The sequence below is a fragment of the Pseudorca crassidens genome, chromosome 16 (assembly GCF_039906515.1).
Source record: "Pseudorca crassidens isolate mPseCra1 chromosome 16, mPseCra1.hap1, whole genome shotgun sequence".
In the NCBI taxonomy this organism is placed as follows: domain Eukaryota; kingdom Metazoa; phylum Chordata; class Mammalia; order Artiodactyla; family Delphinidae; genus Pseudorca; species Pseudorca crassidens.
Window position 1 is genome coordinate 9267583 of NC_090311.1, and position 16694 is coordinate 9284276.

Genomic DNA, 16694 nt, shown 5'->3' on the forward strand with positions numbered 1-16694 from the left:
CGAGGACCCTTGTGCTATGGCTCCTCTGGAAGCGTCTGCTCGCTCTAGAGTGACCAGGGCAGGTACTGAGAGGGGGCAAACGTCCACTCGCCCCGCCTGGGGCTCCTGGCTGCAGTCTGTGGAGGTGGGTGGGGACGGAGGGGACAGCCCGGAGTCAAGAGGCACAGGACTCACCTGGCAGGAGCGTGGACTGGGGCCTGGCACCTGGGAGAGAGAGAAGGCAGATCAGACACCTTGCACAGAAGGGGCACCACAGGGGCAAAGGGGGACGGCGCTGAGCAGGTGACACGCTCAGTCCATGCCTGAGCCCTGCCACGTGGGGTGGGACCTCTGCCATCCTCACCCCCCAAAGAGGCTCCTCCTCAGAGGTCCAGGCAGCCCGGCAGCCCTTATTTCCTGTGTTAAGCTGATTAGCTCTGTGTCTAGATGACCGAGTGGACCCAAACCAGTCATCAGCCACACAGCATTTATGGGCCCACTGAGGCAGCAACACTGAGGCGTCAAGTTCAAAGTCCAAAACCCGTGTGAGATCTGTCAGGCTTGTCTGTAGGTGGTGACAAGGCTGTGGCCGGCAGGCCACACAGGGCCCACTGCCCTGCGCACGGCAGACCTGCTGCCCAGACAGTGCATCCCAGTTCCATGCAGGGGCTACCGTGCAGGACGCAGGAACCAATCCCTGGGCCACCTGAAGTCCTAGGCCATGACCTCCATTCAGAGACCTCGTGACAGAACTAGCCTCTCTTGCCTCTGCCTTGCACTGTGGCTGGAGAAAAAGGGCTTCAAGTCACTTTCAGTTCGGGTCTTTGTTCCAAATCACCATCTACATGCCTGGTATCTGGTCAAAGAGCTCATACTAATTCTTAGCAGAGAGACAAGGTGATGTAAGGAAGCAAGAAATGTAGAAAATGCTTTGAGAGGGGATCAGAGTGTCAGAAGGAAATCACACCCCCAGAGAGGGACACCCAGCTTATGTGAGACCAACCTGAGCAGACGACACCGGCGTCCTCGCTGTGTCCACAGTTGTGTGTGTTCCAGCCATTGTGAGGGCAGCTCCACAGGTAGCTCTCATGCCCTGAGCAGCCCACGTCGTCCAGGACGATCGGCCCTGAGCCCTGACCGTACCGGGCACTTCCAGGGGCCGACGTGGCCCAGCCACAGCCCAGCTGCCTGCAGACCACGTTGGCGTCGTTGGTGTCCCAGCTGTCATCACACACTGTGCCCCAGGAGCCTCGGTACAGGACCTCGACCCGGCCCTCACACCTGTCACCTCCATTCACCAGCCTCAGGGCCAATCCTGATTCAGTTCCTGGAAGGACACGGGAAAATGCACTCTCCTGTGTCTTCCGGAGGAACAGGTCCTGAGGACCGAACGCGATTCAGAATCCTTCCAGGGAAAGACTTGTGAGTTCACGGTAATGTTTTCCTTCCGGAGGACCTGACTGAGCCCGGTCATCATCATTTATCCCCACGGGGCTGTTTGATAGAACCCTTGGCAGTGGACAGAGGAACGCATGTTCTCTGATGGGCTCCCCACAAGGCCCAGCAATTCAGTGGCTGATCCCAGCCTTGGGAAGGAGGTGGGAAGAGGGGAAGCCCACAGCCTGAATCCCCAGGGACCACTGGGATGAACTTGAGCCCCTGTAGCAGGAGCCCAGCAGAGACAGCTTCACAGACCGCGCCAAGCAACCACCTTCGGATGTTCACTCCCACATGGGAACCCACTCCATCAGGCCCAAGGATATTCTGAAGACTACTTTTCTGCTGAGCACTCACTCATGTCATTTTTTAACCCCAAAATTGTGCTGACTCTTGACCAAGCCGTGCACCCACTGAAAATCATCAGAGCCCATGGACTTCATTACGAAGAAGGCATCTATAGGTAGCAGGCTGTTCAGAGTCTTTCCAGGGCTTGTCAGCTGAAGAGCTAGAAAAAAAAGACTATCTCCCCTCCCGGGATGTACACCTGAGGCTGACAACTGTCCCTTGGCAGGAAGAAAGCTGACAGTGAAGTCCGTAAACATGAGACAACAGGGGTAAGAAAAGTGCAGGGGAAAAGCTGTACTGGAACTTCTGGATCCAGCTCTACCTCAAGACCATCCTACCTCTGACCTATGGAAGCCATTGCGGCCCCCAGTCCCACCCCCAACTCAAGACAGTGTGAGTTGGGATCCTGTCACTTGGCAACCAAAGCATTCTGAGTAATGTATGCCACAACTGGGAGGTGAAGGTTCTCCACAACTCTGGCACGCGAAAGGAACCCTCCACATTAGATGAGGTGCTGAGCTCAGAGGCTCAAACCAAGAGTCAGGAATTGCACCCAGGCCTCATGAGTGGAGTGTTTTGCAGGATCCAAGTGAGGCTTACCTTCGGTAGGAGCTGTGGGCGTCCACCAGCCTGAAGGGAAAGCACAGCACGATTAGAGAGAAGGTGTCTACAGTCAGGGTTGCTCTAGTGACCTGTCACTCACATCAGGGAATGTGGGGTCTGAGACTCTCCACTGCCTGGGGGAGGAATAGGTCTTTTCTGAGAGCCGGCCGTGAGCCGGACCATGCCCTCCAATGTCCAAGGCATGGCGATGAGGCGCCCCGCTCCACAGGAGCAATTAGCACGCTCTCCTGACTGAGTGCTCTCTGGGGAAAGTATCCCTTTTGGACTCCGCGGGGGGGGTGGGACCCGAAGCAGCCCAGTTCTCCCTGCACACATAACTCTCGGTCTAGACAATGCTTTCAGGCAGAAATGACCCCAGAACAGGCCTCCCTGTCACCCAAAGCTCTGGGGAGACACTGTGTAGCCACAATGCCCTTAAATCGCTGAGTCAGACCCGAGGACCCTTGTGCTATGGCTCCTCTGGAAGCGTCTGCTCGCTCTAGAGTGACCAGGGCAGGTACTGAGAGGGGGCAAACGTCCACTCGCCCCGCCTGGGGCTCCTGGCTGCAGTCTGTGGAGGTGGGTGGGGACGGAGGGGACAGCCCGGAGTCAAGAGGCACAGGACTCACCTGGCAGGAGCGTGGACTGGGGCCTGGCACCTGGGAGAGAGAGAAGGCAGATCAGACACCTTGCACAGAAGGGGCACCACAGGGGCAAAGGGGGACGGCGCTGAGCAGGTGACACGCTCAGTCCATGCCTGAGCCCTGCCACGTGGGGTGGGACCTCTGCCATCCTCACCCCCCAAAGAGGCTCCTCCTCAGAGGTCCAGGCAGCCCAGCATCCCTTATTTCCTGTGTTAAGCTGATTAGCTCTGTGTCTAGATGACCGAGTGGACCCAAACCAGTCATCAGCCACACAGCATTTATGGGCCCACTGAGGCAGCAACACTGAGGCGTCAAGTTCAAAGTCCAAAACCCGTGTGAGATCTGTCAGGCTTGTCTGTAGGTGGTGACAAGGCTGTGGCCGGCAGGCCACACAGGGGCCACTGCCCTGCGCATGGCAGACCTGCTGCCCAGACAGTGCATCCCAGTTCCCTGCAGGGGCTACCGTGCAGGACTCAGGAACCAATCTCTGGGCCACCTGCAGTCCTAGGCCATGACCTCCATTCAGAGACCTCGTGACAGAACTAGCCTCTCTTGCCTCTGCCTTGCACTGTGGCTGGAGAAAAAGGGCTTCAAGTCACTTTCAGTTCGGGTCTTTGTTCCAAATCACCATCTACATGCCTGGCATCTGGTCAAAGAGCTCATACTAATTCTTAGCAGAGAGACAAGGTGATGTAAGGAAGCGAGAAATGTAGAAAATGCTTTGAGAGGGGATCAGAGTGAAAGAAGGAAATCACACCCCCAGAGAGGGACACCCAGCTTATGTGAGACCAACCTGAGCAGACGACACCGGCGTCCTCGCCGTGTCCACAGTTGTGTGTGTTCCAGCCATTGTGAGGGCAGCTCCACAGGTAGCTCTCATGCCCCGAGCAGCCCACGTCGTCTAGGACGATCGGCCCTGAGCCCTGACCGTACCGGGCACTTCCAGGGGCCGACGTGGCCCAGCCACAGCCCAGCTGCCTGCAGACCACGTTGGCGTCGTTGGTGTCCCAGCTGTCATCACACACTGTGCCCCAGGAGCCTCGGTACAGGACCTCGACCCGGCCCTCACACCTGTCACCTCCATTCACCAGCCTCAGGGCCAATCCTGATTCAGTTCCTGGAAGGACACGGGAAAATGCACTCTCCTGTGTCTTCCAGAGGAACAGGTCCTGAGGACCGAACGCGATTCAGAATCCTTCCAGGGAAAGACTTGTGAGTTCACGGTAATGTTTTCCTTCCGGAGGACCTGACTGAGCCCGGTCATCATCATTTATCCCCACGGGGCTGTTTGATAGAACCCTTGGCAGTGGACAGAGGAACGCATGTTCTCTGATGGGCTCCCCACAAGGCCCAGCAATTCAGTGGCTGATCCCAGCCTTGGGAAGGAGGTGGGAAGAGGGGAAGCCCACAGCCTGAATCCCCAGGGACCACTGGGATGAACTTGAGCCCCTGTAGCAGGAGCCCAGCAGAGACAGCTTCACAGACCGCGCCAAGCAACCACCTTCGGATGTTCACTCCCACATGGGAACCCACTCCATCAGGCCCAAGGATATTCTGAAGACTACTTTTCTGCTGAGCACTCACTCATGTCATTTTTTAACCCCAAAATTGTGCTGACTCTTGACCAAGCCGTGCACCCACTGAAAATCATCAGAGCCCATGGACTTCATTACGAAGAAGGCATCTATAGGTAGCAGGCTGTTCAGAGTCTTTCCAGGGCTTGTCAGCTGAAGAGCTAGAAAAAAAAGACTATCTCCCCTCCCGGGATGTACACCTGAGGCTGACAACTGTCCCTTGGCAGGAAGAAAGCTGACAGTGAAGTCCGTAAACATGAGACAACAGGGGTAAGAAAAGTGCAGGGGAAAAGCTGTACTGGAACTTCTGGATCCAGCTCTACCTCAAGACCATCCTACCTCTGACCTATGGAAGCCATTGCGGCCCCCAGTCCCACCCCCAACTCAAGACAGTGTGAGTTGGGATCCTGTCACTTGGCAACCAAAGCATTCTGAGTAATGTATGCCACAACTGGGAGGTGAAGGTTCTCCACAACTCTGGCACGCGAAAGGAACCCTCCACATTAGATGAGGTGCTGAGCTCAGAGGCTCAAACCAAGAGTCAGGAATTGCACCCAGGCCTCATGAGTGGAGTGTTTTGCAGGATCCAAGTGAGGCTTACCTTCGGTAGGAGCTGTGGGCGTCCACCAGCCTGAAGGGAAAGCACAGCACGATTAGAGAGAAGGTGTCTACAGTCAGGGTTGCTCTAGTGACCTGTCACTCACATCAGGGAATGTGGGGTCTGAGACTCTCCACTGCCTGGGGGAGGAATAGGTCTTTTCTGAGAGCCGGCCGTGAGCCGGACCATGCCCTCCAATGTCCAAGGCATGGCGATGAGGCGCCCCGCTCCACAGGAGCAATTAGCACGCTCTCCTGACTGAGTGCTCTCTGGGGAAAGTATCCCTTTTGGACTCCGCGGGGGGGGTGGGACCCGAAGCAGCCCAGTTCTCCCTGCACACATAACTCTCGGTCTAGACAATGCTTTCAGGCAGAAATGACCCCAGAACAGGCCTCCCTGTCACCCAAAGCTCTGGGGAGACACTGTGTAGCCACAATGCCCTTAAATCGCTGAGTCACACCCGAGGACCCTTGTGCTATGGCTCCTCTGGAAGCGTCTGCTCGCTCTAGAGTGACCAGGGCAGGTACTGAGAGGGGGCAAACGTCCACTCGCCCCGCCTGGGGCTCCTGGCTGCAGTCTGTGGAGGTGGGTGGGGACGGAGGGGACAGCCCGGAGTCAAGAGGCACAGGACTCACCTGGCAGGAGCGTGGACTGGGGCCTGGCACCTGGGAGAGAGAGAAGGCAGATCAGACACCTTGCACAGAAGGGGCACCACAGGGGCAAAGGGGGACGGCGCTGAGCAGGTGACACGCTCAGTCCATGCCTGAGCCCTGCCACGTGGGGTGGGACCTCTGCCATCCTCACCCCCCAAAGAGGCTCCTCCTCAGAGGTCCAGGCAGCCCAGCATCCCTTATTTCCTGTGTTAAGCTGATTAGCTCTGTGTCTAGATGACCGAGTGGACCCAAACCAGTCATCAGCCACACAGCATTTATGGGCCCACTGAGGCAGCAACACTGAGGCGTCAAGTTCAAAGTCCAAAACCCGTGTGAGATCTGTCAGGCTTGTCTGTAGGTGGTGACAAGGCTGTGGCCGGCAGGCCACCCAGGGTTCACTGCGCTGCACACGGGAGACCTGCTGCCCAGACAGTGTATCCCAGTTCCCTGCAGGGGCTACCGTGCAGGACGCAGGAACCAATCCCTGGGCCACCTGCAGTCCTAGGCCATGACCTCCATTCAGAGACCTCGTGACAGAACTAGCCTCTCTTGCCTCTGCCTTGCACTGTGGCTGGAGAAAAAGGGCTTCAAGTCACTTTCAGTTTGGGTCTTTGTTCCAAATCACCATCTACATGCCTGGCATCTTGTCAAAGAGCTCATACTAATTCTTAGCAGAGAGACAAGGTGATGTAAGGAAGCAAGAAATGTAGAAAATGCTTTGAGAGGGGATCAGAGTGTCCGAAGGAAACCACACCCCCAGAGAGGGACACCCAGCTTATGTGAGACCAACCTGAGCAGACGACACCGGCGTCCTCGCTGTGTCCACAGTTGTGTGTGTTCCAGCCATTGTGAGGGCAGCTCCACAGGTAGCTCTCATGCCCTGAGCAGCCCACGTCGTCCAGGACGATCGGCCCTGAGCCCTGACCGTACCGGGCACTTCCAGGGGCCGACGTGGCCCAGCCACAGCCCAGCTGCCTGCAGACCACGTTGGCGTCGTTGGTGTCCCAGCTGTCATCACACACTGTGCCCCAGGAGCCTCGGTACAGGACCTCGACCCGGCCCTCACACCTGTCACCTCCATTCACCAGCCTCAGGGCCAATCCTGATTCAGTCCCTAGAGGGCAGCACAAGGACACCTCCTCTTATCTCTCCTGAGGTCACAGGCCTAAGGCCCGTTGCAGACTCAGGGGACTTCCTGTCGGTGAGTCTCCCCTGGGCAGGAATCACCTTTCTTTTATGCCCAGGAATTAACCTTCATCACAGGGAAGTGAGCAGAGATTCCTATTCTGCCCAAGTCTGAAGATGCTCAAATGCAGAGGCACAGCCCATCACTCCAAGAGGAGGCGAGCACGAAGGTAATCCTACCCACCCAAGATACACCCAGGCTAGTGCACCATGGTCGCAGGAGGAAAGTCAAGACCATCCCCCTGTTGGTAGCTTGTTGGCTCCCGGGTGGTTCTCCCTGGGCTCTGGCCGCACCCCTGGAGGTGACGGGACCGGGTTCAGGCATGTTACACCCAACCCTTCGGGCTGGACAGCCATCCATGGCCTGAGAGACCAGCAGAGGTACCAGCAAGACGGACAGGCATGCAGGGCCTACACTGACCGCCTGGAAGAAAATCTTTCCTGAGCATCTGGACCCGATCCCATTGGACACAGCTCACCAGCCCACTAAGATCGGACCTCAGACCTGGCCTCCAGAGACTCTTGCTTCACTCACAGCCACAAGGATATGGACGGCCACACCCTGAACCTCCTCCTATCACATCCAAACCCCCAGTTTATCCAGAAGCGGAAACTAAGCCCCAGGGAGGTGGATAGGAATATTTACCTATGCGTGACGGAGCATGTGAGGATACGGTCTGCCAGGAGGCTGGAAGTGGCAACAAAGGGAAAGGTCAGAGTTAGACAGCACAGGAAGGAAGCCTTGGAAAACGTTTACCCAGCATGATGACACCAGTTCCACATCTGGATCCTGCCACTTGCTACCTGTGTTTGCTGAGCAAACCTCCTGCTCTGCTAGCTCCTCTGGGACAATGGCCCTGTCTGAGGTCAGCCGGCTCCCTCCACCTCTCTAAGCCTGGCATGTTCTCCTTCCCATGAGAAAACCTTGGCCACCTCCCTTCCATGAGCCATGTCCGCACTGGCACATCTGAGGGGTTGTCCAGAGGCAGAAGTGGACAGAAAAGTCAGGGGGTGAAGCTGGAGCCAATCATGGTCCTTGGCACCCAGAGCACTGCAGTCCCTTATGACCCACCATCTCCTGGGCACTGTCCCTGCCACTTCCGGATGCAGGTGTGGCCCTGTTGGATCTGAGGCGTGGCCCAGAGTGAGGGATGCAGGCACTCCTTCCTGTTCTCATGTCCCATCAACAGAAGGTCAGTGATTATCAACCTTCCTTCTCCCACAAAACTCTCCTCAGCTGGGATGTAACAGGGCCTAGAGTGGTGGAACACATTCCTGGTTCTCTGAACCTGCAGGTGACAATCTCTGAGACAGTATCAAGGACAGGATGTGACAACTCAGATGGATCAATGGGAAGACGGGAGTGTTGGAAACCCCATGTCTAGTTAAGAAGAGCCAGCTGGGAGACTGACCAGGGGAGGGGACAGAACCTCCCAGGTTCTGCAAAGTACAGCGATTCCCCCAGAGGGGAGAAGAGTGGGGCATGGGCAGGGAGTAAAGGGACATCCGGAGGAAGGTCGCCTGAGCCTCACTGGGCCAGGCAGTGGACTGGGGCCGAGCAGCTGCGAGAAAGACACGGAAAGTCAGACACAAAGCACACAGGGGTCCCACTGGGATCCCAGGGGGAAGAGGCTCAGCCTTCACACATTGCTGACACTTTTCTTAGGACCTCCGCGTGGTGAGTGTGTGCCCACCATCAACGACTCAGTCCACTGGGGCCCCTCGTTCTGTCTCACTTCCTGTGCCTGACCGCCTGGACCTGAGGGCTTACTTTCCTGAATATGAAAGTCCCTGGCATGCCTGCGACCGGCCACCAGTGCGACCAGCCACCGGAGCTACCGCCTTAACTCCCTGTGGGAACAGCAAGGAGGAGCCCAGGTGGTTAGGGTAGGACCCCAAGTCCACCAGCCCAGCTGCAATGAGGGTGAGGCTCCTCCAGGCGCCCCAGAGTTTCTGCCTGGGGTCCAGCTCCTGCCCCCGTGTCCTAGCAGGCTCGTTACCAGTCCACACAGCCACCCGCTCCCGTACCCCTCCGCCTTCTCAACCGTGTTCACCACACTCACACGTGCGCCTTTTACACTGGAACTCTGTTGACTGAGTCGGCCCTGAGAGGACCCCAGTCTGTAAGCCATCAAGGGCACCTTTCCCTTTTGGTAACAGCATCCCCTAGACTCCACTGGGGGTGTGGGACATGAGAAAGCCCTGTTCTCCCTGCACACAGAACTCTCGGTCTAGACAATGCTTTCAGGCAGAAATGACCCCAGGACAGGCCTCCCTGTCACCCAAAGCTCTGGGGAGACACTGTGTAGCCACAATGTCCTTAAATCGCTGAGTCAGACCCTAGGACCCTTGTGCTATGGCTCCTCTGGAAACTTCTGCTCGCTCTAGAGTGACCAGGGCAGGTACTGAGAGGGGGCAAACGTCCACTCGCCCCGCCTGGGGCTCCTGGCTGGAGTCTGTGGAGGTGGGTGGGGACGGAGGAGACAGCCCGCAGTCAAGAGGCAGCAGGACTCACCTGGCAGGAGCGTGGACTGGGGCGTGGCAGCTGGGAGGGAGAGAAGGCAGATCAGACACCTTGCACACAAGGGGCACCACAGGGGCAAAGGGGGATGAGGACGGCACAAGGACACCGCCTCATGTCTCTCTTGAGGTCACAGGCCTAAGGCAGTTTCCAGACTCATACCATTTCTAATGGCCACAGCTCCCCGGGCAGGGGGTCACTTTGAACATGGCCATGAGTTAACCTTCATCACAGGGAAATGAACAGAGACTTTCCTTCCCCAAGCCCAGGCTACCAGAAGCGCAGGCTCTACTGGCTGACCTCCCAGCTCTCCTACTTGGGGCACCCCCATGGGGGTTTACGGAACCTCTGACGTCCACAGGCTGAAGGGTCATAGTTCCTGTATAGTGCAAAGAAATCAACGTGGCCTCATATGGGCTCAGCAAAGGGCACAGACAAGGTGGTCCCCTCAACAGGTATGCACCTGCCTCTGCAGGCTGCGCAGCCAGAGACCCAGGACCCTAGCCTGACCAGAGGTCAACATGCATTGGTGAGGACCACACGGTAGGCTCTGAGCATGGGCAATAAGACTCTCTTGGAGACAGAACACCAAGCTCCATCTTGGAGCTCCCTGGAGATACCTCTGCAGGTTGATTCCTCCCGTCTCTCAGAGTCAAGGTCCATGGAAGAGATACCTTTTCAGACCTGAGGGCTTGTTCAGAAGTCCCCACCCCTGAAAGCTGAGCACCCCCATCTCTTACAGCTTCTGCACCTCTTCTGGATCAGAGATGGACCTCTGGGTGCAGAAAGGTAATGAGCCCCCAGGGATCCCACATAACAAACGTTACCTCCTGCTGTACTTGCTGTTGAGGGTTCCTCCGTGACAAACAGAGCTGCAGAGTGGAGAGAAGGAAAGGTCATTCGATGTCGGCTCTCCTCCAGGAGGGTCGACCCTCTGCACCTTGGCTCAGAGAAGGGGCTGGATGCAAAGATCCGGAAGCTCTGCCCACTGCCCAGAGGCTGAGAACCTCTCTCTCTGTCACTCTGTCGGCCCTCATTCAATGCTGGAGGCCACCAGGGACATTCTTGGTTCTGGACATTCACCACCTCCTATGCTTCCACAATGTCCATCCCAAATATCACCCTTTGATGAACAGCCCAAATCTATCCACAAGATTAAACTTCAAATACCAACTGCCTATTTCTATGGCTCAAACGTAGTCTCAAATGACAATACCTACCATCACTGAGATATGCCTGAATGTGGCCCCAGCTAGGAGGAAAGGCAGGTTCCAAAGATGCAGCCCCAAATGTCAAAATAACGTGCTCCAAAGCGACTGCTTGGACAGACATGCTCTCCTGGGGAACACATTCTCATGTGACAGCTGGGTTATCATGGTCACATCCTGTGCATAGTGACATGTATGTACACACAGCAGTCCACATAGTAAATGCCAGAGGTTGCTCTAAAGATGGATAATTTGACTAGAAACTCCCCTTTGGGGCACACAAGACGGGTGACATCCTTAGAGGCTTCTTTGTGGATTAAAGGACCCATGGGTGCTAGAAGACCCACCAGCACTCTGAGCATAAAGGAGAAATGCTGAGATTTGCTAAGTTAAGTCAGGGAGCATTCCTCTTCTTCACGGAGGCTGTACATATCCTTCATTTGTCATTTAATCACCGATAAAGAGAACATATTGGTTACTGCTTAGTTTCCTTTTGATATAGATTTAAGTTTTAAAGACCAAAACTCCCCAGTCCTTCTTCCTCGCATTTAAAAGGATGAGAAGGTACCACTTAGAAGGTGTTTGGTCATCCGAGGCCAGGGATGGTTGTGATGCTGTTCATAGGTTCTCCTGTTTAGAAGGATCCCTGGTAGGACCTCTTCTGGCCAAGTGAGGTGGCATGGATGTGGAAGCCATTGTGCAAGATGCGTAAAAGTCTTTACAGCAACAAGTCAGACTTAGGATGGAGCCAATAACCATTTGGGAAAATGTGAAAAACCTGCATTTACTTGACATTAAGCAAAATACAGACATTAAGAAAAAATAAGTTTAAAAAGGTAGCCCTTAAACTATATACACGTATCTTCTGTTGCTTGCTTTGGAAATGTTTAGCCAAGTCCCATAATTACATTGTAACATGAAAACTTCATTCAGTCCTGGGCCATGCAGCATGCTTGCTCAAAGTGTGGTCTGCAGACCATCCTTATTTTCGGTTATATAACAATGCAGATTCCTGAGCCCCACCCCACGCCAGCCAAATCCGAGTGTGTGGAGTGGGGAGGTGAACTCTGAGGACCTGATTCAGCCACATATCTTAGTTGATTCTGATGTGCACTGAAGTTTGAGGCAAAGGCAAACTAAAATGGAAGAAGAACCTAACTAGATAACCACATGGTCCATTTATGCTGTAGCTGAAGGAAGTTTCTATTGCCCTTGTATTTCCGTAAAGGACACAAATCACATTCTTAGGCAACCCTCATACCATTCATCGAAGTCCAGTGAGGCAGTGTTTATTCTTTAAGATATAAATAACTGTATAGAAGGATAAATAAATTTTAAACCAAATACAGGATGCTGTTTTCAAAGTACTTACCACTTGTTCTGGGAAGATCTGATTCAGAAACTATAAAGGAATAAAAGAAAAATCAGACGTATGCATGCTTCACGCACAGGGAACCCTAAGCAAGAAATCCACCTTTGAGCCATTGCTTTTCTTATAGTTGACTCTGAACTAACGCTGTAACAACTGCATGTAACTCAACATCAATAAATCTGGAATCTGTTTTTGAAATTTAATCCAAATTGAAAAGATTTCTTGAGGCTCTAGTGCAATGAGAGGTCTAGGCTTGCTTCAAAAATGCCTCAAAAGTCCACCCTTGTGCCATCTCTTCTCCTCCTTCACAGGCACCCAAGGGTGCTGATTCTTAAAAGCTTAATCATGGCAGAAGATTCTGTACATTTTCTAACCTGGGGACCTGGGGTCATATTCAGGAGTTTTATGTGTCATTTTAGTTACTCCTCGTACAACCCCATAGGGAAACTGAGGCTTGGGTAGGTGACCCAAATCAACTGACTAGTAAGTGACGGGGCAGGATTTGTGCTCAGACACTTTGCTCTTAACCATTTCACTATCCTGGTTGTTGTCAGGGTAGGGGTCGGGGAAAGAGAGAGGAAAGGCCAAATGGACTATCTGTTGGGTTTTCCCAAGGTGCATTCTGGGCTCCCTTAGCCCCTCCTGCTGTCCCCTTCTGGTCACTCCTGTGAAAGGTCCCTGCAGAAGAGATCTCAGCCTCGGCCTGTGCCTTGCTGGAGGTCAATCACCAGAAAGCTGTCCCTCAAGTCCCTCCCAGGACATTTCTGGACTCTCAGGGCATGCTCTGAAAGGGCAGGGATTGGCCTCAAAACAGCTAAGCCCCAATGGCAGGGTCAGCTGCCCTAAGTGAGCACATGAAGGATCCTGACGGATCAAATTTGGTGCAAAGTGTGTGTATTCTCACTGAGCAGAGGAGAAGAGATGATACAGTTAGAAAGAATCCTGGACAGAGGCAAAGCCACCTGTTCTGTGTTCAAATCTCTACCCAGCCACTGACCCACCATGTGACCTTAGACACAAACTTGACAAGTTACCTAACAATGGCCCGGTTTCCCTATCTGCACAAGGAAGGTGATGATACTACTTCCCTCAGTGTTGTTGGGAAGATTTCATGATAATAGCACTTACTATGTGCATTAGTGAGCACTTATTATGTGCCAGCCAGTCTTTTTTTTTTTTTTCTTTTCGGTACGCGGGCCTCTCACTGTTGTGGCCTCTCCCGTTGCGGAGCACAGGCTCCGGACGCGCAGGCTCAGCGGCCATGGCTCACAGGCCCAGCCGCTCTGCGGCATGTGGGATCTTCCCGGACCGGGGCACGAACCCACGTCCCCCGCATCGGCAGGCGGACTCTCAACCACTGTGCCACCAGGGAAGCCCGCAGCCAGTCTTTTAAATGCTTTTTTATATAGTAACTCATTTGGTGTATGAAAATAATTTTGTGCAGGGTACAAAGCAAATGCTTGGGAGATGTTAGCTATCTTTGATAGAACTGACATTCATGGTGAGAAGAGACACTGATTTGTTTTTCACCTCTCTCTCCTGACACCAAGCTGAAGGTAATCTCATGCAATGAATAACTGAGAGGCAGAGAGAAGAAGGAAGGAGAATGGCAGACGAACCTGGCTGAGCATGTGTCTGGGACACGCAGAGGATCTCTGAACCCTTGACCCCTCCCTCTCCATCCCTGCGTTCTAAAGGGCAGGCACTTGCTCTGTGGCCAAGACTGCACTCAGCCTCAAGTAACCCTGGCCAACCCAGCCAGCGAGCAAAACCCCAGGGAGGACAAATAAAGAAAAAATATCTTACCATCATCTGTGGTGTGGAGAACCCACGGATCTAGAAAGAAATCAAATTCATCTTAGGCGATTCTGCTGTTGGTAAATGGTCTACAGACACAGAAACTGGCTTGACGTTCACCTCACGATCATGCCACGGGGTGCTGTGGTTCAGTGTTGGGTTTCTGTGCCTGCAGCATTCTTGCTGAAAGTGTTTGGGGTTTTGCAATAGACTTTTAGAACAAGTGGGTTGGATCTGGGGTGTTCAGTAATATGAGATGTAATAAAGTACGTGTCTCCTTTCCGGGCCCTCTAACACCAGTTATAGTCCCAGGATGTGATCTATGCTCAGGAAGCACCCAGCTTATTTCATGCTCTCAGGTACTATATTTTCCGCCATACAGAATGCATCCATCTCAGTGAAGTTTAAGGATTTTGTGGATGGGAGCCTTGTCTGAGCCCTCTCCGTGGACGAAGGGGAGGATGTCCGGCCTAAGGGGATGGTACGGAGGGACAGGATAGCACAAAGTGGAGACTGTGCCAGGCTGCTCACTGCTTGACGCGTCAGTTTGAGACATGACCAAGGATGAGCATCCGGGAGATACGCTCATGGGTACGTCTCTGGATTTGCCTCCATCATCTCCACGCAGATTTAGACGAGGACTTAGAAAGCACACAAGAACCGAGTCTGACTGCAGCTGCCCACACACCTGCTCTTCACCCATTTGCCCCAAAAGACAAACGGTGTTCTACCACCAATGGCAGGTGACCCTTCCAACCTTTGTTGATCAGAAGCTTTTTTTTTCTAGAGCTTCAGAAAATGTATGAAAGGCACAGTTTGGGGAATGGGACCTAGAGATGACCTCCCATCAGCACACTACGCTGGTTAGCTACACGATAGAAGGATGGCTAAGCATGGGGAGGGGGGAGTATCTGACTGCAGGGGGAGGGTGGCTACTGTCAACCTAAGTCTGTATCTGTTCCCTCAAGTTCCTGGCAACAGTGTCAATGAGTAACAGAAAAACACCCTTCCTCCTCTGTCTGGCTAACGCCACCATCAGCCCCGGACCTCAGGTCACCTGTGGCTTCCTCGGGGCTGCTCTCTCTGATGGCTTGAGCGTGTCTCTCTCGCTCTGGACCTCTTGCTGCAGCACCCGTCACAGCTGTAGCTGTAACTGTGTGCTCAGAGATTAATGTCTATCTTTCCACTGGACCCTGAGTCCCTGCAGGGACTTCTCCTGTTTAGAAGGATCCCTGGTAGGACCTCTTCTGGCCAAGTGAGGTGGCATGGATGTGGAAGCCATTGTGCAAGATGTGTGAAAGTTCAATCTCAGCAACTCACTTATGGAAGAGTCTTTACATCAACAAGTCAGACTTAGGATGGAGCCAATAACCATTTGGGAAAATGTGAAAAACCTGCATTTACTTGACATTAAGCAAAATACAGACATTAAGAAAAAATAAGTTTAAAAAGGTAGCCCTTAAACTATATACACGTATCTTCTGTTGCTTGCTTTGAAAATGTTTAGCCAAGTCCCATAATTACATTGTAACATGAAAACTTCATTCAGTCCTGGGCCATGCAGCATGCTTGCTCAAAGTGTGGTCTGCAGACCATCCTTATTTTCGGTTATATAACAATGCAGATTCCTGAGCCCCACCCCACGCCAGCCAAATCCGAGTGTGTGGAGTGGGGAGGTGAACTCTGAGGACCTGATTCAGCCACATATCTTAGTTGATTCTGATGTGCACTGAAGTTTGAGGCAAAGGCAAATTAAAATGGAAGAAGAACCTAACTAGATAACCACATGGTCCATTTATGCTGTAGCTGAAGGAAGTTTCTATTGCCCTTGTATTTCCGTAAAGGACACAAATCACATTCTTAGGCAACCCTCATACCATTCATTGAAGTCCAGTGAGGCAGTGTTTATTCTTTAAGATATAAATAACTGTATAGAAGGATAAATAAATTTTAAACCAAATACAGGATGCTGTTTTCAAAGTACTTACCACTTGTTCTGGGAAGATCTGATTCAGAAACTATAAAGGAATAAAAGAAAAATCAGACGTATGCATGCTTCACGCACAGGGAACCCTAAGCAAGAAATCCACCTTTGAGCCATTGCTTTTCTTATAGTTGACTCTGAACTAACGCTGTAACAACTGCATGTAACTCAACATCAATAAATCTGGAATCTGTTTTTGAAATTTAATCCAAATTGAAAAGATTTCTTGAGGCTCTAGTGCAATGAGAGGTCTAGGCTTGCTTCAAAAATGCCTCAAAAGTCCACCCTTGTGCCATCTCTTCTCCTCCTTCACAGGCACCCAAGGGTGCTGATTCTTAAAAGCTTAATCATGGCAGAAGATTCTGTACATTTTCTAACCTGGGGACCTGGGGTCATATTCAGGAGTTTTATGTGTCATTTTAGTTACTCCTCGTACAACCCCATAGGGAAACTGAGGCTTGGGTAGGTGACCCAAATCAACTGACTAGTAAGTGACGGGGCAGGATTTGTGCTCAGACACTTTGCTCTTAACCATTTCACTATCCTGGTTGTTGTCAGGGTAGGGGTCGGGGAAAGAGAGAGGAAAGGCCAAATGGACTATCTGTTGGGTTTTCCCAAGGTGCATTCTGGGCTCCCTTAGCCCCTCCTGCTGTCCCCTTCTGGTCACTCCTGTGAAAGGTCCCTGCAGAAGAGATCTCAGCCTCGGCCTGTGCCTTGCTGGAGGTCAATCACCAGAAAGCTGTCCCTCAAGTCCCTCCCAGGACATTTCTGGACTCTCAGGGCATGCTCTG

The 16694-nt window shown here is 53.0% G+C and overlaps 1 protein-coding gene across 1 annotated transcript in view; it reads right to left on the reverse strand.

Annotated features, from left to right (window-relative positions):
• The window catches only part of DMBT1 (deleted in malignant brain tumors 1), a 54446-nt gene extending 44530 nt beyond the window's left edge, over positions 1–9916 (reverse strand). The window contains 11 exon segments of the mRNA XM_067711176.1: positions 175–204; positions 983–1306; positions 2365–2394; positions 2997–3026; positions 3805–4128; positions 5187–5216; positions 5819–5848; positions 6627–6950; positions 8434–8583; positions 9537–9566; positions 9859–9916. Of these exon segments, the coding sequence (XP_067567277.1) occupies positions 175–204; positions 983–1306; positions 2365–2394; positions 2997–3026; positions 3805–4128; positions 5187–5216; positions 5819–5848; positions 6627–6950; positions 8434–8583; positions 9537–9566; positions 9859–9916 (1360 nt within the window).
• Between the last annotated feature and the right edge of the window lie 6778 nt (positions 9917–16694).